We start from the raw sequence: 18,626 nt of genomic DNA, 5'->3' as shown, positions 1-18,626 counted from the left end.
CCCAGACGGACAGATGGACAGAAACAAAGCAGAAGACGCACTACAGGACCACTGAGACTCAGTGCACTCAGCACGTCCTGCCGCTCAGAGCATCGCGCCTGTGACTTCATCTCCTGAGTCAAAGTGTAACAGAAACGGACTCACCAACAGAGGCCCCCACAACTGGAGATGGGGGGCCCTGAGCTGAGCATGTCCTGACAAGGAGCCCTTCTCCCACTCTACCTCCCTGGGGTTCTGTCTCCTTCCTGGCTCCTCCTTCAATTCGGGGGTCTACTTCTCCACCTGCTCCTGGCAACCACCCTTATGCCTCCTGCTGGGTCTGAGGGTCCAAAGGCATATCCTTGGTTTGGAAGAAAAGCAGCCCCTTGAAATGCAAAATCTACAATTATAAAGTGGCAGCCAATCTAACATAGGGTCCGGGGCACCGCTGGGAATGGGGAGTGAGCTTGCAGGCTTCTCGCTGTCCTGATACCTCCCACCAAACCAGAGCTGGGCCAGGCAGGCCCTCACTGGCTCCGCAAACTTCCAAGGCCACCCCCTGCTCCTCACTAAGCCCCAAATCAGGTTGGACTCCCTTCCAGGCTTTGGAGAGGGTCCTGGGACTTCAGCCCAGAGCAGGGGTCTCCCAGGTGTGCCCCAATAAGCAGGATGAGGGGAGCTCTGCCTGCTGGCCCACTCTCTGTCTCCCCCCAGAAACGGGAAGAAGAATTTGAGGGATGGAGCATGGGGCCCGCCCGCTCCATGCGGGCTTCGTCCAGACTGGGAAGTCCACCTTCTGCTGCACTGCGTTCGGAGAGGGGGTACCAACCTCCCTCCCTCCCTGGGCTGCCAGGGCTGAAGTCAGTCAGGTATAGCTCCCAGACACGCCCGCCACAAACAATGGGAAGCCGAGCAGCTCACAAACACCGGGGCCTGTTCTTGAGAATGACTGAAAGCCAGGGAGGCCCAGGTCAGATGGCCTCTGCTGGTCCCACCAGGATGGGGATGCTTGGCAACATAGCCACGCCCAGGCTGCCCTGCAAGAAGTGGGTCTGATAGGCAGGAGAGTGGCTGAAATGGACCATAAGGCCGGATCAGACCCCAGTCTGCTCGGTGCAGTGGCTCATCATCAGCAAACCCAAGAATGGTCCTGATCAGCTTCCCTGATGGCTCTGCGGTAAAGAATCTGCCTGCAAATGCAGGAGACGGGGGTTCGATCTCTGGGTGGAGAAGATCCCCTAGAAGAGGACATGGCAACCCACTCCAGTATTCTTGGCTGGGAAATCCCATGGACGGACTACAGTCCGTGGAATCACAAGAGTTGCACACGATTTAGCAACTAAACCACCACCTACAAAATGAACCACTGAGCTGTGAGTGGACAAATGAACTGGCTCTGTGTGCAAGGATGTGCAGTATTTCTCAAGGGGTCCACTCCCCAGACCTGGCAGGAGGAGGGGACCACCCTAGGTGAGGCCAGGGAGCAGGGCTTTCTGCTCCCTCTCCTGCTGGGCAAAGCTCTTAAATCCAGGAGAAGGATTGACAGAGAGCCAAGAGCTCTTGGGGGCTGCTGATGGCAAGCAGGGGCTGGGGACATCTCACCAGACACCCTGGTGAGCCCAGACTGCCTGCCTCTCCCCAAACCCCTGGCTGCGTTCAGGGTGGCGTTTTTCAGGGATGTTGTTCCCTGGCCTTCCTGCATCAACATGGAACCAGCTTCCTCCTTGCAAGAAGCTCAGCTGCCACCCCCCACCCCCTGCCCTGTCTCATTCCTCCTGGGCCATGCAGGCAGCCGTTGGCCAGGTTTCCAAGTTACAGTTTCCTCAAGGACAACCGTCCCCGGCAAGCAGAGTGGGAGGTCAGCTCTGATGTGTACTCAGGTTCACGTCTGCCTGGCCCACATGCCAACACAGCAGGCTCTTTGCCACAAGCCCCCTGAGGTCCCAAAACCCGCGGTCAGCGGTGGCTGCCTTGGTTAAGAGTGAGGGCTTTGGACCTGCATTCCTGGAAATGCTTTATCTTTAGACGCTGCCTGGCTTCAGCCTCTCAAAGCTCAATTAATTGCTGCATAACGCCTTCCAAACAGCTTTAGTAGGTCAGAGTGTCTGCTGAGCACAAAGGCCATGGACAGGCCATGCTGCAGGAGCAAGGAGGGCCTGTCGGAGCGCTGCCACCTTGGTGGACAGTGTCCCTCCCAGGACGAGCTCAGGCAGAGTTGGGAAGCAGAGAAACTGAAGCTGTCTTTCCTCCTCCCCTCCCTTGGACTCTGTCAAAGTCACATCTGTTCTCCCCGAGGCTTGCGGCCTAATGATTAGCAGTGGGCACGGGGGAGGGGTGGGGTGGGAAAACCCCGGAGAAAAGCCATTTGCACTGGAAATGTGGGTTGATGTCATCATTTCCACAGCAGCCATCAGAAGCAGGGGGAGGCTGCAGGAAGTCACCCGGTGTGCTTGCAAGAACAGAACATCTGTCGATTCTGTGATGAGCTGTGCCCTGGGCTTTCTTTGTTAAGATGCCGGGTCTTGATGCCCTCCTGGTCCCCTCCAAGCCCAAAAAGGGGAAGACAAAGCCACTGAAGTCACCTGAGCATGGAGTAAACACAGAAACACACAGAGCGTGTGCCAGCTCCAGCGAGAGAGGCCTGGCTGGAAACGGGCATTGGTGGTGGTTTAGCCTCTCAGTCGTGTCCGACTCTCTGTGACTCCATGGGCTGTAGCCCACCAGGATCCTCTGTCCATGGAATTTTCCAGGCAAGAATACTGGAGTAGGTTGCCATTTCCTTCTCCAGGGGATCTTCCCAACCCAGGAATCAAACCCAGATGTCCTACATTGAAGGCAGATTCTCTACCGACTGAGCCACCAGGTAAACCTGGAAATCGTACTGATGAAGGATATCTCTCTGAATCATGAGACCAGCGGGGACCTCCGACTCTAGCCTAGACCTGAATAACAACCTCCATCTCAGTGAAATGAAATTTTCATCTGTGCATTTTTGAAACTTGCTTTGAAAACTTCCAAGGACCCAGCAAAGGCAAAAAGACAGGATTTATGTGGATCCCTGGATCCAGGCCACAGCCCTGTTGTAAAAAGCAGCCATGGAAAGGGTAGAGGGTGGGGCTGGCAACCCTGAAGGCACAGCTGAGATAGGGCGATGGGACCGCAGCTGCCCCCTTCCCATCCAATCCACTGGGCCAGGGCACGGAGCCCTAAACCCTGGGGGCCCTGATCCACCCTGAAACCACTCCAGCCCTGCCAAGCAGCTGGAGAGATCCTTCAAAAATGCAAATCTGCTCAAATCTCTGCCTGCCTTGGGGCTTCTGGACCTTCTTAAAATAAAGCCCTAAGCGCCAACGGTTCAGTGGTCAAAGTTGGAACAACAATCTGAGTAACCAAATAAAGTAGTATTGTACTGTATAACTCATAAAATAGATACCCTTGAGTCCAGAGTGATAAAGATAAATGACTAAATACATTAATAAATGAGGGAGAAGAGACAAATCTTCCATATAAATTTCCAAAAATTTGTGGATAGATAATCCCTGTAAAAGAAGGGGTGCAACGCTCCAATCTTGAGGTATGTCCACAGTGACTTCCTTCCAAAGAGGGCAATATGGAAAAGGGGAAAAAAGAGAAACTTGACAGTGGAGAAATCTGGCAAACACAACCCCAGTCGAGCGATCAAGGTCAACACGCACAGAAATAAACCATGCTGAGAGTAAGCACCCTTGACATGATGTGATGAGAACGGCATTTAACCTCTGTGATCTTCCTCCCCACACCCCGTAAGTCTGATCAGAAGAAAAATGCCAGACAAATCTCAAATATGGGACATCCTACAAAACACCTGACCCGTCCCCTCCTCAAAACGAACACGGTCAAGGTCACCACGAACATGGTCAAGGTCACCACGAACATGGTCAAGGTCACCACGAACATGGTCAAGGTCACCACGAACACGGTCAAGGTCACCACGAACATGGTCAAGGTCACCACGAACATGAAAGTCTGAGAAACTGTCACAGCCAAGAGGGACCTAAGGAGACGTGAGGACTAAATGCCATGTCCTGTCTTGGATGGGGTCCTGAGACAGAAAAAGGACATTAGGAGAAAAAAATATGGTAATCGGAATAAACTATGAACTTGAGTTGATAATCATGTGCCAGTATTGGTTCACGAACTGTATCAAATGTACCATGCTATTGTTAAGGTGTTAGTATCAGGGGAAATGGTGAGTGAGTGAGTGATAGCTATGCGTGTGTAAATGGGAACTCTCTACACTATCGTCTCACTTTTCTGGTAAGTCTAAAACTATTCTTAAAATAAATCCATTAGGACTTCCCCGGTGGCCCAGTGGTTGAGGATCCACCCGCCGATGCAGGGGACACGGGTTCAATCCACCTGTGGTCCAGGAAGACCCCACGTGCCACGGGGCAGCTAAACCCATGCACCACAACTAGAGAGAAGCCCCCACTCCCTGCAACTGGAGAAAGCCCGCACACAGCAAAAAAAAATCCAGCACACTCAAAAATAAAGAAATATTAAATAAATAAAATTTTTAAAAAGAAATACATTTTTAAAAAATTCCACCAAGAAAAATTATAAAGCCCCCCAACCCTTCCCATGATCCACAGTGTGCCAACCACCTGCCCCTGTGCCCTGGGCCACCCCCAGCCCCGCCTCCTCCACAAGACCCTTCAGCTTTGCTCCCGTCTCTTATCTTTGAGGTTTCTGCAGATGCTGCACCTTGCCCTGCCCATACATAGTTAAGTCCGTTCAGCCTTCAGCTCTCAGCTTAGAAGTCACCTCCCCCAGGGAAACCTTCCCAGTCACCCAGATGGAAAGAGGTTCCTCTACCACCCGGCACTGCACCCCTCTTCTGACCCATTCAAAACTACTTGCTCGGCTGTCTTCCCCAGCGAGCTGTAAGAGCCACAGGGGCAGTGCCTGTCTATGGCCCAGAAAACCCCAACTTCATACTACTGAACCCTCATATACATGAATGAATGAGATTCAGAAGCAACCCAAGAAGACTGGCTCCCAGGAATAAACCCCAGGGGTGAGGTGAACCAGATGTACCTTGTGTGCGAGGTTTAAAATGTGGAACCCAGGTGACCTCAGGGCGGGGACCCTGAGCAGATGGGTTACGGTACCAGACTGTACTTAGGGTACAGTCTGAATGACATAGTTGTTTTGGGTGCAGTTTGTGTGTGTGCATGTGATTCCATCAAAAACTTACTCCAGCCCTTGGATACGCTTGGTTCTTTTTCCTTTTTTTATGTTTCAAATTTTACTTTTTTAAAGGATGTAACCTAAAGGTAGAGGCCACCCTGAGTGGCAGTTATGGGCTGTCATAACTTTTTTTTAAATTGAGATATAACTTATTGACAGTGAAATTCATCCTTTTCAGATGTAGAGTTTCACGAACTTTGACATGTAGCCTCCACAACCATCAAAACATGGAACATTTCTATTGCCCTCTAAAGATCGCCCATGGCCTTCCGTAGTCAATTCCCAAACCCAGCTCCCAGCCCTGGCAACCACTGACATGGTGTCCATTCCTTACAGCTTTGCCTTTTCCAGAATATCAAATAAATGGATATTCACACAACATGTAGTCTTCTGAGCCTGACCTTTCCCACTTAGCATAATATAGTTAAGATTCATCTATTTTGTTGCATGAATCAGTGGTTTGTTTCTTTTCATGCCGAGCAGTAGTCTATAGGATAAATAAACCAGAATTTGTTTATTCATTTACCAGCTGGTAGACATTTGCGTTGTTTCAGTTTGGGGGTGATTATGAATAAAGCTGCTGTAAACATACAAGTTTTTAGGTAGATACATATTTTCATTTTTCATGGATAAATATATGAAAGTGGCTTTCCTAGATTGGATGATAGATGTATTCTTACTTTTTAAGAAACTAAAGGGCAGACTATTTAAGAACCTTACTTCTTTCTTAAACACATTTTTATCAAGCACCTACTATGTCCAAAGGCAAACCAAGAGGGTGTCCCCAAACACCCACGAATGAATGTTCATGCAGTCTCACCACCAGAAGCCAGGCTTCCCAGACCTTTCTCGCTCAGCCTGAGGCCTGCAGCAGTAGATAAGGCAGGGCCCTGGAACCAGGAGGGGTAGGATGAGGTTCCTGCTCTGCCATTAAGGAGTTGAGGGACTGCAGATAAATTATCCCACCCATCCCTCTGGGTCTCCGGACCAACAGAGCAGCAGGTCGATCTCAGGAGATGATGGGAGGGAAAGAGCTTCTACTCCAAGATGCACCATCCAGGTAAGAGGGACTCCGGACTAGCTCCATCCCCACCTACTGCCTCCCCAGCAGTAGACTTCCTGAGGTCACAGGCTGCCCATTCACAACACATCACGGTGTGTTTAGCTCTACACAAGAAAAGGCTGTCCAAGAACATTCTTCAGAGGACTTAGTAGCTAAGCAAAAAAGTTTCTAATCAGCATCAATTGTTTTGCATGAAACAGGATTTCTGACTTGCTGTGAGGGTTAATTTTCAGCGTTGACTTGGCCATCGCACTCAGATATTTAGTCAAACACCACTGTAGATGTCACTGTGAAGATATTTTTTTAGATGAGTCGTTATTGTTCAGTCACCCATCCTGTTCGATTCTGTGTGACCCCATGGACTGCAGCACACCAGGCCTCCCTGTCCCTCACCATCTCCCGAAGTTTGCCCAAGTTCATGTCCACTGCATCAGTGATGCCATCAAGCCATCTCATCCTCTGACGCCCTCTTCTTCTGCCCTCAGTCTTTCCGAGCATTAGGGACTTTTCCAATGAAAGTAGCATTTAACCCAGTAGACTTTGAATAAGAAGATTACCCTTTATAATGTGGATAGACCTCACCCAATTAGTTGAAGGCTTTAAGACAGAAAGAATGAGATCCACCAAAGAAGAGGGACGTCTGCCAGGACATGGCCTTTAAACTCCAGTTACAACATCAGTTCTTCCCCAGGTCTCCAGCCTGCTGGCCTGCCTTGCAAATTTTGGATTTGCCAGTCTCCACATTTGTATGAGCCAATTCCTTAAAATAAATTTCTCTCTAAAGAGGCAGTGCATGCTAAGTCGCTCAGACTTTTTGTGACCCCAAGGACTGTAGCCTGCCAGGCTCCTCTGTCCATGGGATTCTCCAGGCAAGAATACTGGAGTGGGTTGCCATTTCCTACTCCAGGCTAAAGAGGCAGACCTCAGAGGTATTATAGGTTTGGTTTCAGACCACCACAATAAAGAAAGTATCACAGTAAAGTGAGTCACAAGAATTTTTTGGTTTCCCAGTGCAAAACAATTATTTTTATACTATACTGTAGACTTGGGAGAAGGCAATGGCACCCCACTCCAATACTCTTGCCTGGAAAATCCCATGGACGGAGGAGCCTGGTAATGGCACCCCACTCCCATACTCTTGCCTAGAAAATCCCATGGACGGAGGAGACTGGTGGGCTGCAGTCCATGGGGTCACGGAGGGTCGGACACGACTGAGCAACTTCACTTTCACTTTTCACTTTCATGCATTGGAGAAGGAAATGGCAACCCACTCCAGCATTCTTGCCTGGAGAATCCCAGGGATGGGGGAGCCTGGTGGGCTGCCATCTATGGGGTCGCACAGAGTTGGACACGACTGAAGCGACTTAGCAGCAGCAGTAGACTAGTAAGTGTACTGTACTATGTGTAAAAAAACCAATGTATTGCTAAAAAATGCTAATCAGTGAAAAATGCTAATCACTGAGCCTTCAATGAGTCATAATCTTTTTGCAATAGTAACATCAAAACTCACTGATCACAGGGACTTCTCTGGTGGTCCAGTGGCTAAGGTGCCTGGGTTCCATTCCTGGTCGGGGAACTAGACCCCACATGCTACAACTAAAAGTCTGCATACCACAACTAAAGATCCCACATGCCACAACTCAGGGCCAGTACAGGCAAATAAATACATAAAATAGGTAAATATGAAAAAGATCACTGGTCACAGATGATCATAACATATATAGCAGTGAGAAAGTCTGATGTGGCACGGAAACATGAAGTGAAAAAACGCTGTTGGAAAAATGTCACCAACAGACTTCCCAACTCAGGGTTGCCACAAACCTTCACTCAGTAAAACTCAGTATCTGCAAAGCACAATAAAATAAGTTATGCCTGTATATGTGAATATATATCCTATTGGTACTGCTTCTTTGGAATATGCCGACTAATACTAATACTAATACTAATACACGAACACAGGGTGTTCCCACTGTTACATGGAGAGCTTGCTCGCAAGGGTAAACTTCAGATCAACCACAGGCCAAACGATCATACATGGCATCACGGGTCCAAGCTGTCAACGCCTTCTTGGCACCCTCCTAAATGCAGCTCCCACAGGGCTTATGGGGCAGAGACGGCCAGGCCCCTCCTCTCTGGGGGCAGCAGCTAGGAAGGAGGGTTCTGTACAATACCTGCTTAAGTCCTTGGCCAGACATTGGCAGGAGGGAACAGAAGCTTCGACTCCATCACCAGCTGGGACGGAAGGCAAAGATGCGTATTCTGAGGCTGGGGCAGTGAGATCCACACGGGCAGCAGCTGGGATGGTGCTGGGGACACAAAGGGAGAATTATTCCCAGTGGAACTCGGCTCATTAATGGCACATTCATCAGCCCCCCTCATCCCTCCCAACCCACCCACACACATGGCGTGGGGTATTTAAAGACCCAGCACACTGCTGGCCGGGGCATCCCACAGCGTTCCCCAGGCCTCTGCTTAGACACAGTGGAGGGGGGTGCATCCTCCTGTGCAGCAGTCCCCAGGCCAGGCCGTGAATTCTCCTCCCCACGGAGGCTGCAGCAAAACCCGAGGTTTCTTTGACGGAGCAGTTAGGGTGTCAGAACACTCTGAATTTTGTGTGTTTGTTTCATAGGATCATTTCTAATTGCTTTTTAATAGACAGTGAATCTCTCCGAGTTGAAAATTAAAATACAATTTTGCAAACTCCCCAGACTTGCCCCCACAAAATCTGAGGCTGAGAAAAGTCAAGGTGGAGCGGCTGATCAAGGAATCAGCGGTAATCAAGGAAACTGCTCTAGGGATCTTTCGGGATGCTTTTTCCCTGGTGAAGGTGTTTCAGAGCAGAGCCCTGTCCCTGGTTCAATGGGTGAGTGCCCCCTGCTGGACACACAGGGAAAACGCCGGGAGTGCAGGGTGGTCTCCAGCAGGTGGGAAGGCAGGAAGGACCGGCTACCTGCAAACACGCCCTTGGAGTCAAAAGGCACCAGGCCTGGAGCTCAAAAGAGGTTTTCATTTTACCCTCTGGCAAAAGCAAGACGAGCAATGCCGCCCACAGACTTCCAGGGAGGGTCAGCCCTCCCAGCCTCTCCGGCTGTCCAAACGGCTGTCCAGGGTGGGGCTGGAATTAGAAGGGACTCGGCACCAAGAGCCTGAAGCCCAGCCAGAGGTCAAAGCTGGGGTTACAAGTTTCACAGCCTCATGGCGGGGACTCATTTCTTCCCTGTGGGCGTGAGTTCCTGCAGGAAGCTCCCCCACTGCAGGAAGGTAGGAGGCTCGGCCTTCCGTGTCAAGGTTCTGCTAATCTCCACCTCCTCCAAGTCCACCTACGAGGTGGCTTCCTGGCCTGAAGGACGGGTGTGCAGCCCCGACCCCTGCCCAGGCGAGCAATTCTGAGTCCTGGCTTGGTCTTCACTCATCAACAGCTATAAAAACAGCAGCAGCTCAACCTGGCTAAGGCCCGGTCCTATATGCTTAATCCTGGGTGCCCAGGCATGAGTGGCTCTGTTCTATGTGCCTGACCCTTGTACCTGGTCCTGTGTTAGAAGCTTCACATATGTAACCTCAGGAACCCCTACAACAACCTCTGAGTCATATGCCATCATCCTCGCTCGACAGAGATCAAAACTAAGCTCAGTACTTGCTTTGGCAGCACGTACACTAAAATTGAAGTGATACAGAGGATTAGCATGGCCCCTGTGCAAGGATGACACGCAAACCTGTGAAGCGTTTGATATTTTTGAATGAAGAGACTAGCATGGAAACATATACAAATACACAGCCAGTGGGAATTTGCTGTATGACTCAGGGAACTCGATGGCTTCCCAGGTGGCACCAGTGGTAAAGAACCCACCTGACAAAGCAGGAGACATAAGAGATGTGGGTTCGATCCCTGGGTTGGGAAGATCTCCTGGAGGAGGGTGTGACAAACTACTCCAGTATTCTTGCCTGGAGAATCCCCATGGACAGGGCAGCCTGGGGGGCTACAGGGCACAGGGTCACACAGTCAGACACCACTGAAGCGACTGAGCACGCACTCACATACGCAGGGAGCTCAAACCAGGGCTCTGTGACCACCTAGAGGGGTGGGATGGAGTGGGAGGTGGGAGGGAGGTTCAAGAGGGAGGGGACGTGTGTATACCCATGGCTGATTCATGTTGATGTATGGCAGAAACCAACACAACATTGTAAAGCAATTATCCTTCAATTAAAAATAAATAAGTTAAAAAAAAAAAAAAAAACAGGCTCAGAGAGGTGAGGTCACTTGCCCAAGGTCACAGAGTGGGAAGTGGAGCCAGGATGTGAACCCAGACTCTGAATCCTTAACCACCTCTGTATCCACTTTCTAATGGACTCCCCAGCACACACCCGGAAGCCCCTAACTCCTCCTCAGTGACATGCATCACCAGGGACTTGAAGACCACTAGGAGACTGAATACCTTGAGGACAGGGGCTATACCTGTCAAGAGTCATCCCAGCAGCCCAGCGTCTAGCCGGGCCACCCCCAGTACGCACTCAGACAGGCAGAGGAAGAGTGGGGAAGGGGTCCCAAAGGACTATGACCACACAAGGTTTGGGGAGCAGGAGCAGAGCTGGAACCCCCAAGACCTTCGCCCCTGGGCCTCATGGAAACAAGGGGCAAAACAGACCTGAGAGTAATGAGCTTGGATAAGCCCAGAGCAAGGCAATCCACATGTGAACAAAAATTACAATGAGTTCGTGGACAGGACCAGCAAACGTGCAGAGTGGGCTTGCAGACGGCACGATGCCTCCGCTGTTCAAACTGCTGTTTGTAACAACACGGGCAGTGGCTGAAATATTTTGTAAATGTACGCACTCAGTCACGTCCGACACTTTGTGACCCCGTGGCCTGTGGCCCACCAGGCTCCTCTGTCCATGGGATTTCCCAGGAAAGAACATTGGAGTGGGTTGCCATTTCCTTTTTCAGGGGATCTTTTCAACCCAGGGATCAAACCTGCGTCTCCTGCGTTTCCTGCATTGGCAGGCATATTCTTTACCACTAGGGCCACCTGGGAAGGAATTTCATAAAGGAATGACTCAAATGAATAGTGCAAATTACTGGGGGCTGTTAAACTCCTTAAGAAAGCCATTTCACCATCTGGAAAGTGACATTTATTCCTATTCTGAGCAGTGAACAGGCGACTCACAAAACCAAACTAGTCTAAAATTTATTTTCCAAAGAAATTACGCTGGCCAGGCCCCTTTCTCTGCACACCCCCTGAAGATCTTATTTTGCTGTGGTTCAGTTGCTTAAGTTGTGTCCGACTCTTTGTGACCGCATGGACTGCAACACACCAGGCTTAGGGAAGGACAGGGGTCCTTCACCATCTCCTGACAATTTGCTCAGATTCATGTCCCTTGAGTTGGTGATGCTATCCAACTATCTCATCCTTTGCCACCCCCTTCTCCTTTTGCCTTCAATCTTTGCCATCATCAGGGTCTTTTCCAATGAGTTGGCTCTTCGTATCAGGTGGCTTGGAGCTTCAGCTTCAGCAACAGTCCTTCCAATGAATATTCAGGGTTGATTTCCTTTAGGATTGACTGCTTTGATCTTGCAGTCCAGGGGACAAGAGTCTTCTCCAGCACCACAATTTGAAAGCATCAGCTTTTCAGCACTCAAGCCTTCTTTATGATCCAACTCTCACATCCACACATGACTACTGGAAAAACCAGAGTTTTGACTAGATGGACCTCTGTCAGCAAATTGATGTCTCTGCTTTTTAATATGCTGTCTAGGTTGGTCATAGCTTTCCTTCCAAGAAGCAAGTATCTTTTAATTTCATGTCTGCAGTCACCATCTGCAGTGACTTTGGAGACCAACAATATAAAGCCTGTCACTGCTTTCACTTTTTCTCCTTCCATTTGCCATGAAGTGTCTTATTTAACGCAAACCGAGGACAGGTGACGCGGTTTGTGGTTCTGCACTTTACGACTCCCATCAAAGTGCAAGGAAAGGTCTCTGTCTTTGAAAATGCTGGCAGAGGGCAGGCTCTGAGGGCTCAGAAGAAGGCCAGGCTCGCAGGGGAAGCACAAAGGCCATCTCATTGTGATGAGGATGCCCCGAGGCTGACTGTCCCGGCCCCTGAGAACGCCCTGGGGTCCCCTCAGCTCTCTGGCCAGGAGACCAGGGTGACTGCCCCCTCCACCCTTCACTCTGTTGGCACCTGATCACCATGGCCACACCCGTCTGCATTTGCCTGTTCCCATCAGCTAAAGGCACCAAACAAATGACTCAACAGCTCTCTAAAGAATGACGGCACCCTTCCCTCCTGGTCTGCAGCCTGCCCTTGGCCCAACTCCAGAAGCAGGAAGGTCAGGTCCCAACAGGGAAGGACTCAGTGACTCATGACTGAAGTTCTGGCACGTGGCACCAACTGATGCCTCCCGACCCCCAGAACTCCTCTTCTTCCCTCCTAACCCTCCTCCCCTCCCCAATTTCTCTCCAGCTTGGCAAGTGGCCCCACCAGCCGGACTCTCCCCACATCATCATCCTTTGTGCTGAGTCACCTCCTTTTTCCTTCTAGAATCTGCCCTCTTTGTCCCACTGGTCCAAGCCGGCAGCCTCTCTGAGCGGGGGTCCAGCACGTCCTGCTTTTTGTCCCCTGCATCCACCTCCCCCAGACACCAGAATGCCCCACCCTGAGTCCTGATGAGGTCCTTTCCTTGCCAGAAGCCCTTGCCCACTTTCCACATCTTACATCTAACAGAATGCAGGTGAAACTCCTGGGCTTCAAAAGCTGGGGCTCCATCAGCCTGCCTCTGTTCCCTCCCAGGTTTACCTTGTTGCTGTCCTGACCCCACCAAGCCAGTCTGGGGGCTCCTGGTAGCTTCTTGCCTCTGTGTCTTTGCCCCTGAATCCCCACCTACCTCTCTCAAATCCCCTCCTGTGCTAAGTGGCTTTAGTTGTGTCTGGCTGTTTGCAACCCTATGGACTAGTCTGCCAGACTCCTTGGTCCATAGTATTTTCCAGACAAGAATACTGGAGTGAGTTGCCATGCCCTTCTCCAGGGGAGCTTCCCAACCCAGGGATCGAACTCGAATCTCCTGTGTCTCCTGTATTGGCAGGCAGGTTCTTTACCACTCGCGCCACCCGGGAAGCCCTCCTAGCACCCCTCCTAGCTGACCCCATAAGCGAGGAAGTGCCCCCAACCCCCGGCAGGGGTAATGATGTCCGCCCTGCATTGCTGGGCTGGGCTGATCCTGGCTTCTGCATCTCCTGCTGTTTTCTACTAACTCATCGTCTTCTCCGACTAGAGTCTCGGCCATGGTGGTCTCTCCAGAGCCCAGCACAGAGCCAGGCCAGGAGCAAGGATGAAACACCGAGCAGCTCTTTCCCTCCTGCCCCTGGCCTCCCAAACACACGGGCCACCGAGAGTGGGACAACTGTCCTCTCTTCTTGGAATCCCAGAGTGCAACCAGCTTGAGATGGGACCAGCAACATAAGCCGCAGGAATGCAAATGAAAGCGAAGTGAAAACGGCCCCGAATTCCGAAAGAGTTAGACTTTCAGGAAGGTGATGGCAGAGTGTTGAACCAAGCACAGGGCCCCGGGCAACTGCCCAAGTCACATGCCCTTGAAGCCAGCCCTGGTTCTGGCCTCCGAGGGAAAGCTTCCATAGGTCCCCCTGCCTGGAAAAGCCTCTTGAGCTGCCAAAGGGCCATGCTGCTGGAGCAGAGATGGGAAGCAGTTAACCAGGTTGGCATTCCCTTACCAGCTCCTGTCCACTTAAGCCTCCCTTGAGCAGCAATGACTCGTCTTAGAGACCTCATCTCCAGGGAGTCAGGTCCTTTCGGATGTCCAGTACCACTCCCAACCTCAGTGGGAACTCTGGGACAGCTGCCAAGCCCAGCACTGAGGAGGGCAGCATCCTGAGATGGGGTGCACAGCGCATTCTCAGGTGGCTTCTGCAAGATGCTTACGTTCACTTGCCCTTGACCTCTGTCCTTATAAAACAGGCCAGGAACAGGACTGTGAAGACCCTTCCAGTTTTAGAAGTCCACTAATCCCTTTTCCCATTTAAGGAGTTAATCAATATTTCCTATGGAATAACAAAGAAACTGAATTTAAATTCTTGTCAAGTTTTTGTATTTTTTTTAAGTTTTTGTATTTTTGAAAGATGCAGGAAATGCTGATTTAATTTAAGCCCTTGCTTCTTTTTTTTTTTTTTTAAAGAGAAAAGTTGACCCCCAAAAAGGCAAATAAACTCACCATACTGTTAGCAGATAGAAATGGCCTATTGATCAAGGCATCTTTCCTGAGAGGCCCAGCTGGACAAGACCTCTGAATCCTTCCCAACACAGATCCCTAGGGAACCACTACTAATGGGTCAGAGCTGGTCGTCCCTGATGCAGGACCTCAGCAAGGTCGGCACTACCAACAGCTGGCCCTGTTAACCGTGAGGGACGCAGTCTCTGCCCGCAGAGGACCAGAGAACACAGAGGATGTTGCTTCGGGGCTTGCACTCAGCCCGACAGTCCTCCAGGCCCAGCTGTAGTGATTTGCTGTCACCAACTGTTGTCTTTTGAGTCCCTGTTCAGGGCTTTTGAGTCCTTCTTGGCAGACCCCCCACTGACCTGATAGCAGATTTCATTTCGGAGAGCGGCTCGAGTTGCCAAGTTAAGCCCCTGTCCAAGGACAAACACCAGACTGACCCTGGCTGTCACGGGAGGGTGATAACAGCCCCAAAGATACGAGCGGAGCGTATCACGTCCTGTCGGGCCAGATGGGCGGCAGCATCTTATCTCCCATTTCACATCGCCATCTGGAAGGTATTAGCCCAATAGCCCCTTCCTCACAGGCCCCTTGATTTTATTCCTCTTGAATCCCCAAGCGCACACGATCACGTAATAGGACAAGAGCTAAGGCCAAGACTCGGCTCAGACTGAAAGTGCAATGCAGGCCAAAGAAAAAAAAGCAACTGGAAATTTCTGGCTTAGAGAGCTATGCTCAGTCCGTAGGAGCACCAGACAATCAGTCCAGCAGAGGCCTGGGATTTGATACAAGGAGTCGCCGAGATGGGAGTTCCAGGATTGTCCTCCTTCGAGACACAACCACCAAGAAGTAGCCAAGCCAAAATCAGAAGGTGCCCAGAGAGGCTTGTGAATTGGCTGGAAATTCCAAAGCAGGCACATCAAGAGATCTCCAGTCGCCAGCAGCAGCCCACGTGAGCATGTACACAGCCCCTAAACACCACTGACCTTCAGATGTCCAGCTGGCTGTAGGCTGGCTTCGCACATGTTAACCCTGAGCTGGCTTGTCAATTCTGACCCAGCATGTTCATACCCTTTTCACAGAGCAAGTCTGTGCTCAGAGGGGAGAAATTAGTATTAAACTTGGCTGAAGCAAAACTTAATCAGGAAGGAAAATATTAACTAAAGGAAAAGTCATAAATACCGTCCCAAGACCACAAGAGGCTTCGATCTGGGTTGGACCATCCAGCCCATTAATTCCCACCATTGTCTTTCCCAGTCCTTTGCATCCTCTCTCCAGGTGCAAGACTCCTCGAGTGGTTACAGAGAATGCAGAGATGTGGATTCAGAGGACCAACCGGAAGCTGATATTAGATATCCAAGATTTAACTACTTATTCAAAAGTCAAAACCTATCTACTACATAAAGCAGCTCCAGAACCATGAAAAACCAGACCAAGAACAAGATCCTGTACTACTTTGAACCATATGAAATTGCCAATATTTTGACAATTGCCAGTGTGGCAATTCACGTGCATCAACCTAATAGCACCAAGCTTGACACTGGAAACTCAAAGGTTCTGAACAAAATAGGTGCAACCAAGTGACTCAGCCTGCTGGGTACTGGTTACGTAAATTTGTCTCAAGAGCATGAATACCTTCAACATGTACTTCTGAAATGGTGTAAAGGAATCTCTTTCTTCAGAAGAGACTTGAAAGTGAAAGTGAAGTCGGTCAGTCGTGTCTAACTCTTTGCAACCCGACCCGTGGACTGTAGCCCACCAGGCTCCTCCGTCCATAGGATTCTCAAGGCAAGAATACCGGAGTGGGTTGCCATTTCCTTCTCCAAGAATACTGGAGTGGGTTGCCATTTCCTTCTCCAGGGGATCTTCCCGACCCAGAGATGGAACCCAGGTCTCCCGCATTGCGGGGAGACGCTTTAACCTCTGAGCCACCAGGGAAACTTAGGTGAATCCTTTTCTAAATTAAAAAAAACAACAGTCCCACTTTATCATTCAGTTTTAATAAGGTACTTGCCTAAATAAAGGTTCAGCTAACCTTTCTGAAGTAGTTAAAACCACTCAGGCACATCCATAGCAGAAAGACGAAAAAAAAAAATCTTACAGTACAAACAGAGGAAACCAAAAGAAACTGCACTATTTGGAGCAAGAGGAGCAACAGAAGCTGCAAGTCAGTATGAATTCCCTGTGCTTTCAACTTTGGAAAATTCTGAAGCTCCGTTTCGGAATCGGGAAACTCTAGAGAGGCTGTCACACAGAGCAGGGGCTCTCCCCCGTCCCTGGCTCTCCTGTCTGAAGTCAAAGATCAATCAGAAACTTCAGACACCAGCTGCTGGGTCAGGACTTCCCTACCCTGAGGAGCTGTGAACAGCCTGACAGGTAAGGAGAAAGCATCTGGACACGACTGCCTTACCCAGCGGTTCCCCAAGTGTGGACCCCAGACCAGCAGAAGCAGTAGCACCTGGGAACTTGTAAAAAATGGTTTGCGGAGGTGGGGGGCCTCTCTGCAGACCTCCTGAATCAGACACTCAAGGAATGGGGCGGAAATCTGGGCTGGAACCGGGTTCTTTTGAGGCATGCTAATCTTTGGACCCCATGGACATGACTCAGGTGAAGAGTTTCCCAGCTGTATCTAGGGAGTCCTCAAGATCTAAAGAGACCCCTCTGCTCGGAGTTCTGACTATGGGAAAAACACCAGAGTTCCCAGATGTAACCAGGGTGCCCTATTTTACTCTGTTTAACAAATGGTAGTACAGCTGCATGGTTTCAATTGAAAAGCAATTCTGCTGCTTTATTAAAAAAAAAAAAAAGAAAATATTGAACAGATGGGAGTACAAGTGGCCACAGGCAATCTGGTCATTTGTAGAATGCTCTAGAAGGTCTGGGTTGGACTTTCTGTGCCATCTTGGGAGGCTGAAGGCCAAAGGGAAGCCCAACCACCGATAGGGGTACAGAGGCTGTTCCCCGAGGAAGGGGCAAGTCTGATGTCCTCCAGCGGCTTTAATTGGGCGGGGAGTGGGGGGGCATTGAAATCCCATCCATTGTATTTGAGAACTACTGCAAGGACCAGGGTGTCCTGTTGGTTCTTATTCAGAAAGAAGAGTTCTTAAAAGGTAAAGATCCAGCACCAAAGAAATAGTAGCGGCAGAAAGGAGGGAGAAAGCTCTGCTTTCTCTCCAGGGGCTTAAAGAAAATGCTCCAGCCCCACTTTCCTTGTTTTAGTGAACTTTCTAAACATGCTTTTATTTAAATTTAATTTTTTAACTTAAGGTCCCAAACCTGCTAGGGCAGGATGGCAAAACTCCAGGGAGGATGTTCCAGACTGCCCTCTGCTTTCTTCCCTCCCTGCCTCTGCTCACCTCTCCTGCCTCTCCTGTCCCTGCTCTGAACAGGAACCTGGGTGATGCTATGGCCTGAATGTCTGTGTCCTGAAATTCCTACATGGACATCCCAATGCCCAAGGTGATGGCATTAGGAGGTGGGGCCGTCAGTAGGTGACTAGGTCATGAGGGTGGGGCCCTCATGAAAGGGGTTAGTGACAATATAAAAGAGACCCTGCAGAGTTCCCCAGGTCCCTCCATCGTTTAAGGGCATAGTGAGACATCTGCAACCAGGAAGAGGGCCCTCACTCGAACCATGCTGGCACCCTGACTGTGGCCTTCCAGCCTCCAGAACTGTGAGCAATACTTTTTGCTGTTTTGTTTGTCTGGCTGCATCTCATGGCATCAGGATCTGCCCCAACGAGGGACTGAATCCATGCCCCCTGCACTGAAAACTCAGTCTTAAACCACTGGACCACCAGGAAAGTCCAATAATTTCTGCTGCTTATAAGTCACCCAGTCTGTGATATTTTGTTATGGAAGCAGGAAGAGACTAAAACAGATGGGGTGAGTAGGCAGGGCCATTTCTGAGGGTTAAAAAGCCACCACCACACACCCAGAATGCCCTTCTTAATTACTCCCACAGAGCAGCAAAGTTAAGTACAGTTGATTCTCTTTATTTGCAGTAATTACATTCTATAAAGCCATGTAAACACTGAATTAGCAAACACTGAACCACTGGTCCTAGGGGAAATATAGGGGTAGGTTCCTGTGAGCCACTGGCCATAGTATTTTTGTCAACCGATCAAAAT

The 18,626-nt window shown here is 50.1% G+C and overlaps 1 protein-coding gene and 1 non-coding gene across 16 annotated transcripts in view; one reads left to right on the top strand and one right to left on the bottom strand.

Moving 5' to 3' along the window:
- The window catches only part of TACC2 (transforming acidic coiled-coil containing protein 2), a 233,646-nt gene that overhangs the window by 92,196 nt on the left and 122,824 nt on the right, over positions 1-18,626 (bottom strand). For all 15 annotated transcript variants that reach the window (XM_055560964.1, XM_055560970.1, XM_055560975.1 and 12 more), the window contains one exon: positions 8,443-8,577. In XM_055560964.1, coding sequence (XP_055416939.1) covers positions 8,443-8,577 — 135 coding nt within the window. The remainder of the gene's footprint in view (positions 1-8,442; positions 8,578-18,626) is intronic.
- LOC129637152 (U6 spliceosomal RNA) lies at positions 9,902-10,006 on the top strand. Its single transcript, XR_008707362.1, has one exon. It is a non-coding gene; the product is annotated as a U6 spliceosomal RNA (small nuclear RNA).

The sequence above is a fragment of the Bubalus kerabau genome, chromosome 22 (assembly GCF_029407905.1).
Source record: "Bubalus kerabau isolate K-KA32 ecotype Philippines breed swamp buffalo chromosome 22, PCC_UOA_SB_1v2, whole genome shotgun sequence".
Lineage (NCBI taxonomy): Eukaryota > Metazoa > Chordata > Mammalia > Artiodactyla > Bovidae > Bubalus > Bubalus kerabau.
Note: the sequence above shows the minus strand (reverse complement) of the source record. Positions and strands in the feature narration are given on the sequence as shown.